The following is a 21,606-nucleotide window of genomic DNA, read 5'->3' on the forward strand; positions in this document are numbered from 1 at the left end:
TCGATGATTAGAGCATTTTCAGGAATTAAAGGGTAAAGGGATATGATTTTATTGGTATTTGAGAATAGTGGGAATTGGAGAGTGTTAATTATGATTAATGAGATAAGTGTAAAAGGACAGTTTTGCCCTTGGTGCGTGTGAAGAGGTTTTGAAATGAGTTTGAAGGGGAAAAACAGGGATTTTTGCCTGAGTTTCAAGTGGGGCCATAGATCTGTTCTGGAGCGCCACGACCCAATCTCATTGAAGAGGGAGGGAGAAGCTGCTGGGCCGTTGGGCCGCGGCATGAAGAAGGATGGCCGCGCCCCGTGTTGGGGAAATGGATTTGTGGCCGTCTCTATTTGGGGAGGCGGGCCGCGGCATGGTTTTCCACCTTAACGTATTAATAAAAGCTACAACCACGTTTATAACCAAATAGCTCAATTAGCGAGTTAAGCACGATTCAAAGTTCACAGTAACGGTCCTGGAGTAACCAGGGCGTTACAATCGCCTCAAGCCGACATCACAAATGCATTAACAAAATAATCAGATCCTCAATCATTTAACACATATACTCAAATTTATACCCTCAACAAGTCAAAATTACGAACATGGCCTTATTAACAATAACGAACCCACATGCATATGTAATACCCATAAACATGCACATATCCACATATTCAACCACGTAAATCATGTATGCGACGTACTCACACATTTATTCAAATAATTCTACATAATTAATCTAATTATTCTCTCCAGCACCGTAAACAAGGCACTCAGCCTTAATACTAAATTCGGGACGTTACAGACTTACTCACTAATTCCTTTTACCAGTATGAAACCCAAAGAAACTCTTACCAACACCTCACACACTCTCTCTCGTTTATCTATCCTGAACTTGGAGCTTTGGGGATTTGGTTTGGAGCAACTTAAAGCTTCACTTACACAATTGAGGTAAGGTTATGCTCTGTTTATTTTTTTTATATGAATTACATGCAGTTGTTTAAGTTTTAGCAGAGTTTTAAACCAATGGCTGGATTTTTATTTGGGTTAGAGATTGGATTTGGTTTTTAAATAATTTTTTAATTAAATTTACTATAATATATGTTAATTTATTTTATTTTATCAATCATTTAGTAATATCTTTGTGGGGAACTCATTTACTAATCTATATTTTCAACAATTGAGGAAAATATATTAATTTATATATTCAATGGGACCTATGTATTTTTTTATAAAATATTATCATATAAATTTAGCGAATTATTAATTTACGACACAGTCCCCGACTCGGGACCAGACAATAGTATAATTTAAGCGAGTTGATTAATTAATCGGGTATGAATTTGTAGATATTTTACTATATATATAAAACAATATATACATGCTAATATATTATAATAATTGTTCATGTCGCCATTTAGAAAATTAAATTATACATCGTAATAATTGAAATCATAATCAAAATATTTAGTTTATTTAACTTCGACATTAATCCTTCTACTAATTTATGTTAAATGTTGTTCGAAGTGGTATTTTTGAAATACAAATTTTTTTTTTCGATATACCATATTGGGTCCATTACAAAAAAAAAATGTATATCATATTAGGCCCATTAAAGCCCGAACTCTTCCTAAGCCTCCAAACTCCATCAATGAAAGCATCAGCAGTCTCCCATAGGACTTCAACATTCAAGATAATTTAATGCAAAAAACGTGTGTTGCAAGCAATACATTTCTTATGCCAGGAATGCCGTCACATACATTATAAAGAGGTATGTGATTCGACAGCTCCACAGAGTAGCCATCATTCCCTAGGGTCTTACATCTAAGACCAACTATTCCATTTGAAAACACCTCAGGAAATTCATTAAGTTTAGTTCAGTTACCCATTTCAAAAGGCTTCCCATTTCATATTCTCCATCTTCAGAAATAGTTATTCCGACAAAACAAAAATATGCGCTTCAAGACCTTCGCTAACTGCCGACGAAGAAATGCCGGTGAACGGCGGGAGGAGGAAGGTGAGTCGTATCCGCCTGCGTCGGTGGTCTGTGAAATGATGGAACAGAAGAAACCTCGTCGAAGGCCAGGAAAAAAAGTGGTTCCTCCACTACCGAAAGCTCAACCATCAGAAGGTGACTGTATGACTCAACCTTTTCCCAAGTGAGGTCAGAAGTTTATTCTTTTTTTTTTAAAAACCAAAAAATGTAGTTTTAGGTGTAATAAGTAGTGATTTGGTGTTTAAGTGGCTTTTTCACAGTGCTATTTAAGTCTCTTCATTTAGTCACTACTTTTTTTGTTTTAATTATTTCGGTGTAATGAAGGACGACCAAGAAGAAATGAATATGTTGCGTTCGAAGGCCCATCTGCTCCAAGGACCAAACGAAATGCGTCGCCAGTGACCATATCGTCTTCCGACTCGGTGGTTTCAGATGCATAGATAATCATGAGTCGAACCACTTTCCAAAATCTGACTTTCAGCATGTTGTTTAATCTGCGTACTGATGTGGAGGAAATCAAGAACAAAGGGTGTTGCTATTGTTGTAATGACAAATCAAAGGAGGCTCATACCGAAGTTCTTTCTCCATCTCCATCTCCATCTCCACCACATCGCCCCTCTAAGACCAAGTAAGCCATGTCCAGAGAAGATTGCTTTTGTGTATAGTCTAGTGATGTTTAATCAAGTGAAATCCTTTTACCTTATGTCTGTTTTTGAAAAAGAAAAAAATATCTAGTTTATATCTTATATTAGGTTGAAATGTAAACATGTATTACGGACAACATCCTCGTGTGAAACTCTTTAAATCGATTCAAATTATAATAGTAAAGTAATTCTGTGTTGTTTATGATTTCGATTACATGCTTCAATTAACACCTTATACAATTTATTTTTCTTATTTAATAACAAAACGAAATCATATTAATATTATTAACATGAACATATCCTTAATTGAATCAACCCTAAATTTCACCCTAAGAAACATGGTTATGAAATGAGACAGAAAATAGCTGTTTTCATAAAATATGATAGTGAAAATGAATTTGAATTAAATTTATGTTGAACTTTATCAACTTATGCATCTGGAGTTTAGGGAGGATGACATACGACATACACCTTCCTACATAGAATGCAAGAGCAAATATTTGGTTCCCACCGTGCCATGGGATTAAACTTTGGAGGATGCAAGACAAACTTAATACCAAATACATATACGAACTTTTAATATCAGCCAAGAATCAACTTTTAATTGTACAAATATATTGTTATTTCTATGGGGGCATAAATTAACTTAGTATGCTGGATATTTCCTATATTACTTATGAATGAGGCAGGCCACTAAAACAAAAATTGGGCCAACAAAAATTAATTGCTATGTGCTAGTAGAGGTTCTGCACTCCAACTTATTTAAAGCTCCCAATTTGTAAAGAACAAGTTGCACAGAACATACTTCTTCCATAAATATTGGCAAAGCAATAAGAAAACAAAATCCTCTCCATTGGGGTAAGATTGAGCTGCATATGGTCATGTTGATGGCCCAACAACCATCCATTGAAACTGAATCAATTGAGCTCATTTCTGAAGGAAGCAAAGCGACCACTCCAAATACAAAAGGTAATTTCAAAATAACTACCCATATCTACTGCATTCAACCTTGGTCAGTACTTTACACTTTCATCCCACCTCATTTCCCAATTTCAAAATCTTATATTTCATTTCATTCCCATTTGCGAAATCTCAATTTTCGTTGTATTTTTCCAACTCCAAATTTTATTTAGTGTCCTCAAAAAATTATGAAAGAAAAACTTTTCAGAAAAGGACTTGATTAATCACTGTACTATTAATTTCAAAGTGGGCCTTACTTTGGTAGCCCATATATATCCCAAAGTTGTTCACAATAAAAGCAAAATAAGTAGCCTTCCTGGTCTGGGCTAAGAAAAAAAAGGCATTTTCTAAACAAATTTCGTGTGGTAAATCATACTCATCAATTGAATCCAAAAATTTTTTTTTGTTACACTGCAATACGTTATTCCCCTCCTTATGAGATAATTTTAATCGATTTATAGGTCCTAATAATTTTTTTCTTTGCTTGACAGTATTAATGCATTACTAATTTATTCAAGTTAGAGTAAGTACGAACATTCCAATCTCAACAAGATTAAATAATGTCCAACGACGAAACAAATTTTCAGGACATTAAACCACTTCAATTAATTGACAGTATAAAAACAGAGAATTGCGCTTATGACCCACAGAACGACAAGATCCCAACACACCTATTGCAATATGTCTCACTTGCAAAGCATCACACAGAGCCATGTCCGCTGCCATTTCCAACTGCGAGATACTCAAGATTTAGAAATGCTAACGGAAGACATGCAATTTTTGTCTTTGACGAAGGACAATGTGGTGTATATGATATTGTTACAAATTCGGTAAGTTGCTAAACTCACCCCTTAATATTCAAATTATTAATTGTCATTCACATTTTCAACAACATTTTATCTAGCCATTCAATAATTTACTTTATGATAAATGGCTTTGCAGGTGAAACTTTCTGTGTTCAAAAAAAGGTTTTGAGAAGGTATTGTACGAAAAAACTCCTACCATTTGCTATATCGAATAGAGTAGCCATCACAACGACACGATGCTCTGATCAATATGAAACTATAACTATGTACACAAATGGCTTCCACAAAATTGCTGGATTTGCAAGCTGGGAAGACCACCCATTCTCATGCCTATTCACATATGTGCACAAAAATTGTACAGATCAAAACCAACCTCAACAGGAGACGTACCACTGCCACGCGGCCAGTCAGAACCTTTTGTTGTACGGAAACATCGAAGATAAATTCATAAAATTTATTGATCTAAGAAATGTGGATATTAAAATGCACAACGATGTTGGACTTCCCATACAACCAATCCAATTCTCAAAACCAATTGCCTGGAGTACCAATGAATGTGTTATACTACACTCTAGCCACGGATTACGAATATGAGACTTGTTTTGTAATAGGGCCGTACAAATAAGAAATCTTCCATCAGTGGGAAACACAATTAAGGCATTCACAACCATTAAAGACTTCAACGACAACCAAATCCATCTTCATAACAGGTACTACTTTTTTCTTAACCTAATCTTCGATATTCATCATTACTCTCTTCGAGTTTTATATTGTTCAAATAACTTGACTTGAAATTATGTACATTGTGAATTGTCTTTTGGCTCTTTCCAGAGTGTGAACTAATGAACAGTTTTGATGTTCGAAAAATACAAATTAGATGCAGTCTGCATTCCTCTACATCAACTGATTGGACTAAAACTCTCATCATTGTATCATGTAAGGTTAAAATCTCTTGACCTACTATTTGCTCCCAAACTTTCTAAAATTGGACTTAAGCACAGTTCAACTGTCACAATAAAAAGCAGTAATAACTACAGTTTCAGTATTTGCCAATTTTAGTGGTTCAAAACGATCTTTACACTCAAGCTAGTAAATAGACTCATCTTAGACGTCATCTTCTATTCAACATTGACAAATGTTGTTCTGAGTTCTTGTATTATGTTGGTGAGAGTTTGAAAATTAAAAACAAACTTCTTATTCAAATTATATAACTTTGTATTGATCTAGATTTGTGATTACTAAAGAGTGTTAGTCTCATCCACTTGATTTAGGTCATACTTGTTTGAACCAAGTAAATTTCTTATGTTGTTAACATGAGTATCATTTATCTAATTCTCATTTTGTCTAAAAATGTATTACTAGTGCACTGTTGTCAACATGAGTAATGCAGTGAATAAAGCTCTCTATGATGATCATGAGACAACTAAGGCTCATGAGGTGTGCTCATTGAATTCCAGTCATTATTGGATATTTTTTACTTTTTTACTTTCAGCTATGACATTATTACTCACCACTCAATTAAATATTACTTACTAGCATAAAAATATTACTTATACGCAAAAAAAAAAAAACAAAATTACTTCAAGGTTTTTTACTTTTCATAGTCATGCCAACACAACTTCTTTGATCTCGTTTACATAACCAGTTCATCAAGTATAAAGTTTAAAAAAGAAAAACACCAAAATTGTTCAAAACTTGACAATTGGAAAATTAATTGGGTCCTACTATAATTTTGTAAGTTCAAAGCTTAGATTACACAACCGTGATTGGGGATGTTCTACTATAGCACATATTCGTACAATCGACACATCCCAATTACTTGACCCCATCTTCCATGCAATCAATAACAAATTATTAATTTCCTCATCAACTAAGTCGTCAATGTGGTTTGCAATTTAAACCTATGTACTTCACCGTACATGTCAAATGAACTTACAAAAGTATAGTATGAATGATTCATCAATCAATCATCTTTTTATATTGTATGAGATTAAATTTTTAGTCTCCATTTATGATAGAAATATTTTAATCACACTTTTTTTAACGAAGTAGTGTCTCCTAATCGAGCAACCATATAAATATTATAACTTAAATATGGTACGTTTAGTGGTATTATTATTATTATACTCTAATTGTGTTACACATCAAGAGATTATAAAATAACTTATGCAAAGGGAAAGTCTTTCATACCAAATACCATATAATGGCCAAAATTCATTCTAAATTAACTATACAACCTAAAGCTACATAATCAATGGTAATTCACTCTTCTAACCATTAAACAAGTCAAATAAAACTGAGATATTCATTAAGACAATTCATTTGTTACTCGCAAAAAAACAAACAATAATTACTTTCGATTTTTTTACTTTCAGCTATTATGTTATTATTAACCACTCTATTTAATATTACTTACCGACATCAAAATGTTACTTATATGCAGATGAGTTACTGAGAAATTCATTACTTTTACATACAACAATATTCCTGACTACTCCTTTAAAATTACTAAGTGACTCATAAACATTACTTTCCCAATATCGTAAATATGCTTGAACACAATACTAATTTTACCTTATTGCCCTCCACTATAGACTTTTTTTACCTGCAAATTACTGTTTTGCCCATACTTTTTAGACCATGATTCAATATTTTTTTACAACCGGTTTACATCACCGGCTCATCAAGTAAAAAAATTTAATAATAAAAACACAAAATAATTTAATAGCTTGACACTTGGCAATTTTTTGGGTCCCACTTGTTGGACTAAGTCCCGTGAAAGACTAAAGAACTTGCCTTTACATTTTTATGGGAATATAAGATTTTGTTTATTTATATATAATTCAAAAAATCCCATAGATATCATTATATTGGAAACTCAATTCATATTTTATTTACATTCATAATCCCATATATATCAAATGTCCATGTGATTTTTCTATTTCCATGAAAATTTTCCCAAATAAAATGGGTGTTTTAAAGGATATTTACAAAAATACAACTTTTGTACTCTAAAGTTTTAAAAATACAATGTCAGCTAGAACAATGCAAATGTTCAACATGAGTCCGAAATAATAAAAGAATTACAGTTGCTCTTAATGGATGATATTATAGATATTAATTAATTTGTTTAGGATAAATGCTCTTTTTTCATGTTAAAAATATAAAAATATTTATTTAAAAAAATTGTATTTGTCTAGGCAGTTTAGAGCCAACTTGGAGAGTAGTAAAAAATTGAGATTTTTTTTTTTAAAAAGAAGACTTTCTTTTAATATATATTTTCATAATTTTTCTATTGTCCTTGATTTTGTTTGTTAAAATATAAATTTTATTACAAATATATACTCAACATATATTAAACGTCTACCGAATAAACTCCACATATACTAAAACAGTAAAATAAAAAAATATTTTCTTTTACAAAAACTGTATTTTTAATAAAAAAAATTATATTAACCCATTGTTTGGTAAAGAAGAAAAATGAAAGGAAAGGAAAGAAAAGAAAAGTGGATAGATCGTGAAATTTGAGACTGTTTGGTAAGGGAGAAATGAGAGAAAGGAAAAATGTGGAGAAGAATATAAGTAGGAGAGAAAATTGAATTTAAGAAAGAAAAGTGGATAGATAGCAAAATTTGAGATTATTTGGTAAGGGAGAAAGAAAGAGAAAAGAAAAATAGAGGGAAGAATATAAGTGGATGCCACCAAACAATAAAATTTTCCTAATTAAATAGTCTTGTCCTTTGACATGGTTTGCTGGTGGTCGTTTTTTTCTTCCTTTGGTTGTTCTGATCGTGGTTACAAGTGTTAACATGGCGTCATCAATTTCGAATATGGATTCCTTGGAGGCGAGATGGGACGAGTTGCAGATAGATGAAGAAAATGAAAGGGGATTGGCTTTTGATGGGACAGTGGATAATGAAGAGGATATTGATACGAGGTGGTGTTTGGTGGGAAAGATACTGTATGAACGCTCAACAGATTATGACTCCTTCAGGAATGTCATGGCGTCTCTCTGGCGCCCCGTCAAAGGAATGTTCGTAAAGGAACTTGAGCCTAACAAATATCTGTTCCAGTTTTTTCACTAACTGGACGTCAAAAGGGTCATGGCAGGGTCGCCATGGACTTTCAATAGGACCCCTTTGATTTTGGAAAGGCTGAGTTTAGGAGGAAATCCCCGTACGGTGACGCTGAACATGCTGGAGATTTGGGTGCAAGTTTACGATCTTAAGCCAAGTTTTATGTCGGACCGAATACTTAAGGCCTGTGGGACTTACATGGGGAAGTTTATGGAATCATGCCCAAAAAACTATACAGGTATTTGGCGAGAATACCTTAGAGTTCGGGTGAGGATTAATGTTGAGCTCCCGTTGAAGCGCCGAATGAAGATCTTCACTTCAAAGACCGACTATTTCTGGGCCACTTTTAAATATGAACGTCTCCCCACGTTCTGTTTTATTTGTGGCATTTTGGGACATTCTGAGAATTTTTTCCATAAGATGTTTGATGAAGGTGATGAGAACATGGCCAGACCATATGGTTTGTTTATGCGTGCCCCTGAGCGCAGGAATCACAAACATATCGGAGCCAAATGGCTGCGGGACAATATGGAAAGACCCCTAGAACAGTCGCCGGTGGTGAATAATCCAGTCAGAAACGAACATCAAGGTGGTGCGGCGAGAGGAGCAGGGGCTGAGATGGTGTCGCGTGATTTGAGGAGGGATGGAGGAAATCGTGGTCTGACTATGGAAAGGGATACGATAATAATGGGGGGAGATCGTGGATTGAATTCTGGAAGGGGTATGGGTTTAATGAGAGGAGATCGTGGTTATGAGGTGGTTGGGGATATGCACGTACTTAATGCATTTAATGCTGGAGATAGAGAAAATCGAGGTGTAATTGGGGATCTGGATCCGTTGACCATGGGATACCAGTTTGTCGATCCCAAGCGTCGCAGGACCACTGAGCTGGAGGATATGGGCCACGATAATAAAATTTCATTGGGCCAGGGAGTTTCGGGTCAGAAAAGCCGAGTGAATCAAGTGGATATAGGCCAGAAGGAGCTGTTTACTGGGGGCCTTACAGAGGAATTACCACTGGGCCGTGATAATGATATGCAGAGGGATTATAATATGGCAGAAAGTTCAGATGTGGGCCTCACTGATGCTCACAATTTGGGCCTTGTTAATTCACTATCTGACCAGGAAGATGATGGTGTACATGCAAAGGTTCAAGAAAAGAATCTGACTGCTGAAATAACTCCAAAAAACGTTCATGGGGCGGGCTCCACCAGCTGGACCCGCCGAGCATTATGAGTATTATCTGCTGGAATTGCCGGGGGTTTGGGAACCCGCGGGTAATTCAATTCCTAAAAGACATGATTGGTCAAAAGCAGCCCAAAGTTGTGTTTCTTTGCGAAACGTTGTGTGAAAGGGAGAAAGTGGAAGCATTTAAAAGAGCTATTGGTTTTGAGGGGTGTTTTGTGGTGGATTGTATTAGGCATAGTGGCGGTGTGGCAATGTTATGGAAGCTTCAGGATGAGGCCTCATTGATTAGTTTTGATAATAATCTTGTTGACATGGAGGTTCAGTTAGGAGGGCATCCCAAATTTCGTTTAACAGGTTTTTATGGGGAACCAAGTCGCAATTTAAGAAGAACCACTTGGGAGAAGATTCGTCACTTGGCTAGCACATCTACCCTACCGTGGTGCTTAATGGGGGACCTGAATAACGTCCTTTCTAATCGAGATAAGAGAGGGGGGCGCCCCTATCCTTCTTGGTTAATTAATGGTTTTCAGGAGGTGGTAGAGGATTGTAATCTGGTGGACATGGGCCTGGTTGGTCACCAATTTACCTGGGAGAGAGGGCGTGGGACAGATAATTGGGTCGAGGTCAGGTTGGACAGAGCGTTGGTCACTCATGGTTGGCTCTCTTTATTTGACAAGGCCCGTTTGCATAATCTAGGGGTCTCGGCGTCGGATCATAGTCCGCTATGGTTGGAGTTGGGTGTTAGGAGGAGCACTCCTTATACGTACCATTTTAGATATGAGAATGCTTGGGCCCGGGATCCATATTGTCGACAGATAGTGCAAGATTCTTGGGGAGCTCCTCACGCGAACTCGCTTCTTCAGAAGATTAAATGCTGCAGTACTTCGCTGGCAGAATGGGGGCGAGACATTACAAGTCGGTTTAAGCATAGGATATCTCGTTGCAAAGCTATCCTAAAATACACTCAAGGGCGAAGCGATCCTAGCTCAGTTCACACACACAAAGATACCCAAGAGATGCTTTTCGAAGTGCTTTCCCAACAGGAAATTTACTGGCGTCAAAGGTCTAAGCAATTGTGGCTTAGAGCGGGAGACTTGAACACCAAATACTTTCATGCGGCGGCTAATACCAGGAAAAGAAGAAATCAGATTATAGCCTTGAAGGATGAGGACGGCATCCTTCGTGATTGGGATAATGGGTTGGGCTCGGTTATGCTAGATTATTTTAGGAGGCTCTTCTCAGCCTCTCAGACGAATTGGAGTGTTGTCATAGAGTGTATACCGAGATCTATCTCTGAGGAGATCAATAGCGAACTTGTGGCCATCGTGGAGGATGAAGAAGTTAAGCAAGCTCTATTCCAGATGCACCCAGACAAGGCGCCAGGTCCAGATGGATTCTCACCAGGTTTCTATCAAAGGTTCTGGGACATTGTTGGTGCCGATATTGTTCGCATGGTCCAGGATTTCTTCACAAATGGTGTGCTTCCAGATTATCTGTCTGAAACCAACATAGTGTTAATTCCGAAGAAGACTTCGCTAGAGTCTATGGGGGATTTAAGACCCATTGCGCTATGTAACATGGCATACAAGGTTATCTCAAAAGTTATGGCAAACAGACTAAAGAAGGTACTTGATTTGGTCATTTCAGAAACTCAGAGCGCTTTTGTTCCTGGGAGACTCATCACTGACAATATTATGGTTGCTTTTGAGGTAATGCACTATTTGAAAAGAAAGAGTTCGGGAAGGGATGGGTTCATGGCTATAAAGTTAGATATGAGCAAGGCCTACGATAGAATTGAATGGAGTTTTCTTGAAGCAATGATGAGACAAATGGGTTTTGGGGAACGCTGGATATCTTTGGTTATGCAATGTGTCTGAAATGTCTCATACAAAATTACTATTGCAGGTCACCATTTGGAGCCGTTTGGCCCGTCAAGAGGTTTGAGGCAAGGGGACCCATTATCCCCTTATCTTTTTATTCTTTGTGCAGAAGGTTTTTCGGCGTTAATCTCGAAATTTGTCCATGAAGGGAGGCTCACTGGTTGCAGTGTTGCGAGAGGTGCTCCCGTGATATCTCATATGCTTTTCGCGGACAATAGTTATTTGTTCTGCAAAGCAACTAGGGAGGAAGCGTTTCAGATCAGAGAACTAGTTCATTGCTATGAGCAGGCTTCGGGACAACAGATTAACCGTTCTAAATCCTTAGTATTTTTTAGCACAAACACCCAAAGGGAGATGCGAGACACGGTTTGCTCCACTCTTGATATTCTAGAAGCTAGGTCATCTAGCCTTTATTTGGGCTTGCCGAACACCTTGGGGAGAAATAAATCTATTCTGCTTGGGTACATCAAGGATAAAATGAGGAAGAAAATCCAACAATGGGAGGGTCGTTTTCTGTCTAAGGCAGGCAAGGAAATTTTGCTAAAAACTGTAGCGCAGTCCTTACCATCCTACGCTATGAATGTTTTCCTGCTTCCTCTTAACATCTGTAATGATATGGAGAAACTTATGGCAAAGTACTGGTGGCACTCCTCTGCGAGTAAAGGCAGGGGTGTTCATTGGAAAAAATGGGAGAAGTTGACTATGCATAAGGTTCAGGGAGGTATGGGCTTTAGAGATTTACATGATTTTAACTTATCAATGCTATGTAAACAGGGGTGGAGGTTAATGAGCAATCCAAGTTCGCTGGTGGCCCGTGTGTTTAAAGCACGGTATTATAGGAATGGAAATTTCTTGGATGCCAGTCTGGGCTCAAATCCAAGCTTCATATGGCGAAGTATCATGGAGACGCAACTCATTATTAAATCGGGGATTAGATGCCGTGTGGGTAATGGGTGTAACATCAACATATGTTCTGACCCATGGTTGCCCGACAACAACAATCCATGGATTACTACATCCCACCCATCGTTACAGTCGGCAAAGGTTACATCTTTGATGCATGTTGATTCTCTCACCTGGGATACAGATTTGGTGACCGACCTATTCAATGAGAGAGATGCAGGCTGTATTCTCAGCATTCCACTTAGTCCCAATCGTCTTCTTGATAGCTGGTTTTGGTCTTTTGAGGCATCGGGGCGCTTCACAGTCAAGAGTTGCTATAGGGCTATGCAGAAGCTCAAACATGGGGAGGCGTCTGAGTTAGAAAAGGAGTTCTAGAGTAGTCTGTGGAAGGTTCGTGTCCCTCCAAAAGTAAAGGACCTCATGTGGAGAGCTTTATCAGGTTGCCTACCCACAAATGTCTAACTCCGTACGCGTCATATCCCCATTGACATGGTTTGCCCTTTGTGCCAAGAAGAAAGTGAATCGGTTACCCACTGTCTTGCTGGGTGCCGACTTGTCTGGCCTGTTTGGGTGAGAATGGGTTTCGGCTTAAATTCCCCCAGGTCAGAAACCTTCTCGACTTGGGTTAGGAGCAGCTTATTCGGCCTGGATGTTGATCAGAAATGTAAGTTCTTCATGCTTTGCTGGGCAATATGGAGAAGGCGGAATGACTGGGTTTGGAGGAGGAAAAATGGGTCAACTCAAGGGATTCTCTATCTTGCTGAATCTACTCTCTAAAGTTGGTCCCAAGCTCAAGATAAGGAACTCGCCCCTCTGCCTTCGTTCCTCTCAAGCGAAGATGGCCTTTTGTCTTGGACGAAGCCTCCTATGGGAACGCTAAAGATCAATATAGATGCGGCAATTTTCCCAAACAATCACACATATAGCTGCGCCGGTTTAGCCAGGGATCACGAAGGGAATTTTGTCGAGGCTTTCTCCTGCTGTCGAGCTGGAGTTGTCACGCCTGAGCTAGCTGAAGCTTTCGGGATCTGTAAGGTTTTGAGCTGGGTAAAGAGGAAACAATGGTTGAACATAGTGATTGAAACTGATAGTCTCCTGGCTGTGCAAGCTTTGAGGAGCAATATTTCTATGGAATCCTATTTTGGGTGCCTCATTGATGAATGTAAACTTCTCTGGAAGGAGTTGGCTTCTGCTTCTATTTACTTTGTAAAACGCTCTGCCAATGGAGCAGCTCATGGTATTGCACGGGCTTCTTCTACAGTGGCTGATCGTGTCTTATTCATAGAGGATCTACCCTCTAATGTATTGGATGTACTATTTCAAGAAAGTTATTAATAAAGTCCAATACTTTATCTCAAAAAAACAATAAAATTCTCCTAAAAATAGAAAAATAGAAAGAAAAGTGAAAAAACAAAGAATTTTTTAAAAATAAGAGTAAAAATTTACCAAAATATCCTTCATTTAAAACAGAATAAAATTAATAATATACGTAATAGCTCTTTTTATTTTTCAACTCAACTTAAATGTAAATTTTTTTTTTTTTTACTTTTTCTTAAGATTTTCTAACAAAATAGCATAAATGCAGTTTTTCCTATAAAAAATTAGCACCTTTGACGTAAATTTGTTTCAAATTAAAACAATATGGTCCAAAGGTCTTTCTTTTTACAACAATTTAGCTGAAATGTCATTTCCATATCTCTCTCTACCTTAATACAACACATTGACTAAAAACCCAATTACTCAAACTTAAGCACACACGTACAAGTAACTTGTCAAAATCCCATATTATTTTGATTTTAGTTAGAATTTTAAGATATTCGATATTAGTCCGATAATCCCAAATTGTTGGTTACCGAGTCTGGGAGGAAAATTTTCAAAAAATAGAAAGAATTTGTTAGAATATTAGCTTCAAAATTATACTACTAAGTTATCAAATACAAGTTCAGCTAGTTATGATTAATGAGTGACACTCATCACTCCTCTATAATTACCAAAACATATAGCCCCAGCTGATCACAAAGTATAGGCAGGAATGGAATCAAATTCTATTGTCTCTATTATATCAGCAAATGGAATCCATACTTAGCCAGCAAGCGGGTTGGCATGTATAGTAACTCGATTGAGTCGTATCTCTGCAAGAGGTCGATCGCCAGGTCCTATTGGAGTCTGCACCAAATCCAAAACACCCCTTAATACTACTAACACTAACATAATCCAAAAATGAATAACAAAAGAATAAATGTATGAACAAAAAAGGAACAGACTAAATGACTTAGAACAAGAACAGACCTTTTCCATAAGGTCCAGAACTTCAAAGCCATGAATTACTTTGCCAAACACAGTGTATAGCCCATTCAGATGGGGCTGCTTCGCGAAAGTTATGAAGAACTGGCTCCCATTAGTATTGGGTCCACTGTTTGCCATCGATAGCATCCCCCTTGCATTGTGCTGTCAGAGCGATATAAAAGTAGAAGACAAAGAGTTCAATTATGTGATACAAGGGTGTGTTAAAACTCAGGTGCTTCAAGTCTGAACAGAGTGGCAATCAAGTGAGAATATGAATATTAAGCTTGTGATGACAAGTTTGATAACTAATCAAGTAAATCGCTGGATAAATGTCTAATACAGTCTTTAGAGCCAGAAAACGCATAGCCTAATCACTCAACCATAAACCTGAACACTCAAGCTAACACTTGCCTCATGCTCTTATAGCTATTAGTATTGAGTTGTTAACTAGAAGTCTTTGAATAAGGAATAGAGAAAGATTAGAAACTGAACAGAGATATTTACTTCAGATGAAAGTAATATATAGAACAACTACATACCAAACCATATCCTTGCTTTGACACCTTGAATTTTAAATTTTAGCGATTTAGCATTCTAATACAAGTTCATAAACATTTTTACTTGAAAAGAAGATGTGACATTGTATGGGAAAAAAACTAAAAGAAATGTTACAACCATAAAATTCCTACCTTGAGGGACTCCCTTATCTCATCATTGAACTTCTTTCCCCAAATGCTAGTCCCTCCTTTACCTGTACCTGTTGGATCTCCACCTTGTATCATAAACCCTTTAATATTTCTATGGAATATGGTCCCATCATAATAACCACTACCACATAACGCCAAAAAGTTCTGCATTTTACACACATACAACTTCAGCATTATTATTTCACCAAAAAAATATATTATTAAAAATATCAGTACAGTAACACTACTATTTCTTACAAAATAATAGTAATAATTAATCACACTGAACAAAATTCATTTTTTCCATTCTCAATTCGAAACAAATTGAACGATTTAGTTGATAAACAAAACCACTGCCCTGTGCAAAATTGACGTCGTACGAAAAACTAGGTCTTGTAGAAAATGATGTTTGGAGAAATGATGGTAAACAGAATCGATGAAGAAGGATCTTGGTAGCGAGTATTTACCTCAGCGGATTTAGGAACCTCATCGCAGAAGATCTCGCACTTGATGTCACCCAGATTTGTATGCAACGTCACTGACTGCAAAACCCATTTATTCTTTATTTAATCTTAAGAACAAAATAAAAATAAGATAGACCTAGGAAGCGAAGGTCTTGAGTACAGAGTAGCCACGGAATACTAACCATTTTTTAGGCAGTTTTTGTATGTAGTAAGTACCCTGTGCTGTGGTGGAGGAAGGGTTTCGCTCTGTTGCCGGTTCTTGTAAATTTAGATGATTTTTTTTCTTGAATTTTGGGGGCTTCTTTTAGAACCTTCCACGACGCTCTGCATAAGTCGGTTGTACTTTATTTTTTGTGCGATTCAGGGCGAGGCATGGGTTTGCCGATGCGGGTGTTTAGACGAGTCAAAGCTAATTAAGTCAATTCTAGACCTTTTAAAATATTTTTAATATAATTTTCAAGTATACTAATTAGTTGAAAACTAATAACATTTTTTAATATATAACCCAACTCTACTTTTCATGTATGCTTGATAAATCCTATAATTTAAAAAAAACTATAACTACTGTATGATCGTGCCCCTGAATAATTTGCGATGTTAAAAATTTCTCCCAAAACGTTACTGAAATATAGGACTTTTGTTTAATTTCGTCCTTGATGACTAACAGAATGATGATATAGCATTTTTATTAAAACTAATTTAATTTTTTAAAAAAATGATAATTAGATCCTTAAAAATTAAAAAAAAAATTATTTCAAAAGATTAAGAAAATAATCAATACTAAAAGTTTCAAGTTAATTAAATAAAATTCAAATACTCAAAAAAAAAATCTAATTAATAGAATTTTTTTTTTTTACTTTTTCTTTTCTTTTACAATATAAAATAAAAATATTTTAATATAAAAATTAAAAAATAAATTCTAAATAAAAAAAATTTCCCTTTATCCTCCTCTTAAATTAAAATTTTTATTTATTTATTTAACTCTTTTGTCCACTTCTTTAACTAAAATTTTTTCTGTGTTTTATTATTTATTTTAAATGTTCATTCTAAAATAGTTTTAATTAATATTGTAAAAGAAAAAGTAAAAACTAGTTATTTGTTGATGTTATTCCCAAAATTTGAAAACGATGACGTGGCAATAGAAATGACAAGTGACAAGGAATGGTTGAGTGATCTGGCTTAGGAGTGACCCGGTATACCAGTGAAGAATTTTGACTGGTCAGTCAAGTGTCATGACCGACCAGGCATAACCTTGTCCGATCAGTCACATGTTTGTCTGCCCAGGCATGACCTTGTCCGGCTAGTCACATGTTTGTCTGCCCAGGCATGATCTTGGCCGACTAGGCATGACTTTGGCCGACCGATCATGACCATGTCCGACTAGCCAAGTGCATGTCTACCCAGTGAAGGTGTGGCCGACCAGCCTGAATGAGATATGGATCGACTAGACAGAGCAGGGCTACGCAAGAGATCCCAGAAATGGCTTCAACAAGAATCGGTCTTGGCTTGCGCGGGAATCTCTCAGTTTATCCCATGAATATAGTATATTGTTATATTTTAAATATTGTTGTAAATTAAATATAATGAGAATAAAAAAATATCCCGATTATGAGGGGCATCATCTGTACGATCCTCATCCTATAAATACAAGGCTTATGGCATCATAAAGAGGACTTTTTTGGAACTTTTGATTCGAATTCTAATTTTCTAGAGAGAGAGTACTTGTATTTTGAGAGAATTCTTGTATTCTTATAATCTGCACTGAAGAAACTCAGTTGACTCAGGTTCATCTGAACTTGAGTGTAGATCTATAATCACAACTCTAAGTGGATTAGGCTATAACCAACACATTAAGGCTGAACCACTATAAAAATCGTCTGTGTCGTTTATTTCTCTTGAAGGTTTTTGTCGTTTTTGACGTCTACACGTCGTTGGCCAAAAACGCAGTCAACATTTTAGTGCTTTCATTGAGAGCCTGAAGAGAAAGACAGACGATCCCTGTAGCGTGATGGCACCTAAGAACACCAATGCGGCCTCCAAGAAGACAGGTTCCTCTAAAGAGCCTGCCAGATCAGAAGGTCCTTGTAACGCCCCAAACTCCAGGGACCGTTACGATGTGCCTTGTAAACAGTGCTAAACTCGCTAATCGAGTCATTTGGCCAAAATCGTGAAACTAAGTATGATTAGCGGTTTAGGGATTAAAAATTTGGTTAGGATGTAACGTTTCACTAGAACGTTTAATATATACATTGGGATCCCGAAAATAAAGTTCCAGAGTCTATTACAGAAAACATTTACAACAGGCCGTTCTAAGCGGCAAAACAGGGTTCAACCCTAGTTCCACTTTAAACCTCGGCCGTGGCGGACGAGCAGCTGCATATGTACACGTCATCACCTAAGCTCTCCAACTCAAGGATGGTCCAGCTTCCTCTTGCCTTTACCTGCACCACGTAGCACCCGTGAGCCGAAGCCCAGCAAGAAAACCCAATAAAGCATGATATAATATCAACAACGATCATAATAACAATTCAAGACTATCAGTCCAAGCAAATAGGTGACAATAGCCATAAGTCATAATAATGAGCATCGCTCCTTCTAGCCATGTGACGATAGGGTCACCAGGGCTTAACCGATAAGTGATTCTTTCTTAAGCTTGATTAGGACAGGTGCAAGGTGATTAGTCACCAACATAACCTTCCTCACGACTCTAGAGTCGAAACTATGGACAACGTCCCTTAGCCATGTGACAAACGGTCACCGGGGTCATATACCTTGGCTATAGTCATCTGGTCGTAGACCAGGCAAGCGCTTATAAGTTCTTCGACTTTAGGGTCGGTCTAGCATTAATGCCATAGAGCCATTCAATGCATGATTCTCGACTTTAGAGTCGATCCCTGACTAGTCAGTGTCTTTCACCAGTAAGACATGCCACCAATCACATATCACATATTCCATATCCATAAACGAGGTATTTAGCATGCTTACTAAACAGGTATTAGTACCATTAGGGCCATGCATCAACACAGAGACTCAAGCTCTGAACGATATCATACTCAATATATAAGGCATGTCCCAATCACATGTTTCTCATGCATCATATGCAATAAATCCAGCAATCTAACATGCACCAATAACAGCCATGCATGTCACGTTTAATAGTCAACCAGCATGCGTCAAGAATAGCCATGCATGTCATACATAATAATCAACTGACATGCTTCAATAATAACCATGCATGTCATACTCATTAATCAACCAACATGCATCATAATAACCACGCATGTCATACATAACAATCAACCGACATGCATCAATAATAACCATGCATGTCTCATACATAATAGCCAACCGGCATGCATCAATAATAACCATGCATGCCTCATACATAATAATCAACCGACATGCATAAATGATAACCATGCATGTCTCATATACACAGGGTGCAGTTTTCTTACCTCAGATTCGAGCTAGTACCGATATAAGAACGATCCTTGAGAACGATCAACCTTTAAACCCTTAGCGGTCACCTAATCATAACCAAATATGGAACACCATTAATAACATGATAATCAAAGGTTCCACACCAATATCTAGCCCCCAAGAGATCAATCCAAATTAATCCAAGTAGTAGGGACACTCCCGAGGCCCATAGCTAAGTTCCCGGGGTCAAAACGAGCAAACGGGGTGAAAACAGGGCAAGGGCTGCGGCCCTAGCACCTTGGGCCGCGGCCCCCAGGGTTCTCTGAGGCTAGGGCCGCAGCCCCCTCCATCAAGGGCCGCGGCGCCCAGCAAGGCCAATTTCCTGACACCTGCTTCATCGAACTAGGGCCGCGGCGCACAAGAACAGGGTCGCGGCCCCCAACCCTGGGCCATTCCCAAACGCGTTTTAAACACTCCAAATCTTCCAAAAACATACCCAAACATTCCCCAATAATCAAATCAAAGTTCCCAAGCTTCCCAATACTCCAAAACCCTCAAAACCCAAAGCTCAAACCGACCAAAAACTCAACAATTCACAGAGTCCAATTCTAAGCTTTAAAACTTTAAAAACTTCAAACTTCAAACTTAGATTACCTTCGATTGGGTTGTTTCTCGTCAAATCCTTCGGTTAAGAAGCTTCTAATCTTTCCTAGGATCGCTATGCCTCGACCCTCGCTTGATTCCGACTCCCAGAACTCAAGTTTTCCTCAAAAAGGCTCAAACGGTAAAACAGACTGTTTGAGAGAGAACGAGAAGTTTCTAACGTATGTTCTTATCTGTCAAGCTACTTCAAGCTTAAGTAACCTCAAATAAAACCTAGTGCTCGGGGTCCCGAAAACACCCCCGGGGACACTATAGTCAAAACTTCCAGAATTTCACCCTGATCTCAAATATTCCCAATCTATCACCAAATAAACATTTCTATTACCCCAAAATTGACCCCGTTATGACAAAACCGCTAATCCATTATATATGACAGTCTCATGTCGAATAGCTCGAATATATCTCCATAATAATTAAATCTCATTCACAAATTACAATATGCACCCAATTTACAAATATGCCCTCAACAGGCCAAATTACCAAAATGCCCTTATAATAATAAATACACCCATATGCATGCATTCACCATCATATAATAATACAATTCACGTAAACATGCATATAATCATTATATATCATATTAAATCAATTATGGCCCTCCCGGCCTCCTAATCAAGGTCCTAAACCTTATTAGGAAATTTGGGGCATTACAGTCCTGGCCCTCAAGACCGTGAGACTGAGCCTAGAGTCGTGCTCGAGGACGTGACTCCAGAAGTTGAAGAGCTCCAGGAAGCCATGGGGGCCTTACAGGAGGAGATGGCACAATTCAACGCCAGACAGGAGGCGTTCGCTGAAGAAATGGCTAGGCAGAAGGCTGCATTCGAGCAGCAAAGACGGGAAATGGACGCCAAGAGTGAGGAGATCCGGCGATAGCAGGAGGAGGCCGATAGGCGACATCACGAGGCTGCACTCGCTCTGAAGGCAGCTACGCAGCTGACCCGGGCCAATGCCCAAGCTGCAGCACGAGGAGCAGCCACCCCAGGAGCAAGGACCACAGAAGCTGGTCGTAAGATCACTGATAGACCCAATTCTTGAGGGCCAAACAGGAGTGGTAGTAACCTGGTCGGGAAGAAGATGGGGTCCGGTCGGGCACTGCCTCAACTCAAAGGTGGAACTCCAAAACCCCCTCAAGGAGCCACCGACCAGAGACTTCCCGGTCTAGAAGTCATAAATCAGGTAGCAAGAAAACTCCACTTGAGCAGGAGCACAATAGAGCTCCTCGAGGTAAAGAAACTTCCCACTTCAAAGATGGGCATGGTCGTGATGAAGCTGATAGTCATCACACTGACCAGTCAAAGGAGAAGAATGATAACAACCATCGGGAAGGAAAAGATCGCCCAGCTCAGACAGGAAGGCCACCACTGCATCCCAACCAGCGCAGTGGCAAGGAGCATGATCCGCATGGCAAACCTTCTGAGAAAACTCGGAGTACGGTGTTCGATCAGTTAGGAAAGAACACCGCTCAGAAGGATCTAAGAGACGTCATTACTGATAGGAGAAGGACCGTCCCGGTCGAAGGGCGAGATCCAATCCTACCTACCAGTCAAGTAGAAATACTTGATGATGGTTTGCCGAATAGGAGCGCCCGACCAGGCGGTCCCGAGAATGAGTCCCAAGCAGTGGCCCCAGGCATCCAAGCCCAGCTCGATGCT

General features: G+C 38.1%; 1 protein-coding gene across 1 annotated transcript; it reads right to left on the reverse strand.

Annotated features, from left to right (window-relative positions):
• Nucleotides 1-14,325: 14,325 nt before the first annotated feature.
• Nucleotides 14,326-16,246, reverse strand: LOC133796866 (peptidyl-prolyl cis-trans isomerase CYP18-1). The gene is made up of 5 exons (XM_062234555.1): nucleotides 16,054-16,246; nucleotides 15,875-15,949; nucleotides 15,411-15,572; nucleotides 14,725-14,883; nucleotides 14,326-14,601 (listed from the first exon to the last, which is right to left on the reverse strand). Exons 1-5 carry the CDS (start codon nucleotides 16,054-16,056, stop codon nucleotides 14,518-14,520), a joined length of 483 nt encoding a protein of 160 aa, XP_062090539.1. The 5' UTR covers nucleotides 16,057-16,246; the 3' UTR covers nucleotides 14,326-14,517.
• Nucleotides 16,247-21,606: the final 5,360 nt, after the last annotated feature.

Source organism: Humulus lupulus, chromosome 8 (genome assembly GCF_963169125.1).
Source record: "Humulus lupulus chromosome 8, drHumLupu1.1, whole genome shotgun sequence".
NCBI lineage: Eukaryota > Viridiplantae > Streptophyta > Magnoliopsida > Rosales > Cannabaceae > Humulus > Humulus lupulus.

What these genes read in the sequence shown, in the direction of transcription:
- LOC133796866 (XM_062234555.1), bottom strand. An exon ending in AGGTTCCTAAATCCGCTGAG is followed by an intron (nt 15,573 to 15,874) that starts GTAAATACTCGC and finishes TGTAAAATGCAG; the next exon opens with AACTTTTTGGCGTTATGTGG. An exon ending in TTCTGGACCTTATGGAAAAG is followed by an intron (nt 14,602 to 14,724) that starts GTCTGTTCTTGT and finishes GATTTGGTGCAG; the next exon opens with ACTCCAATAGGACCTGGCGA.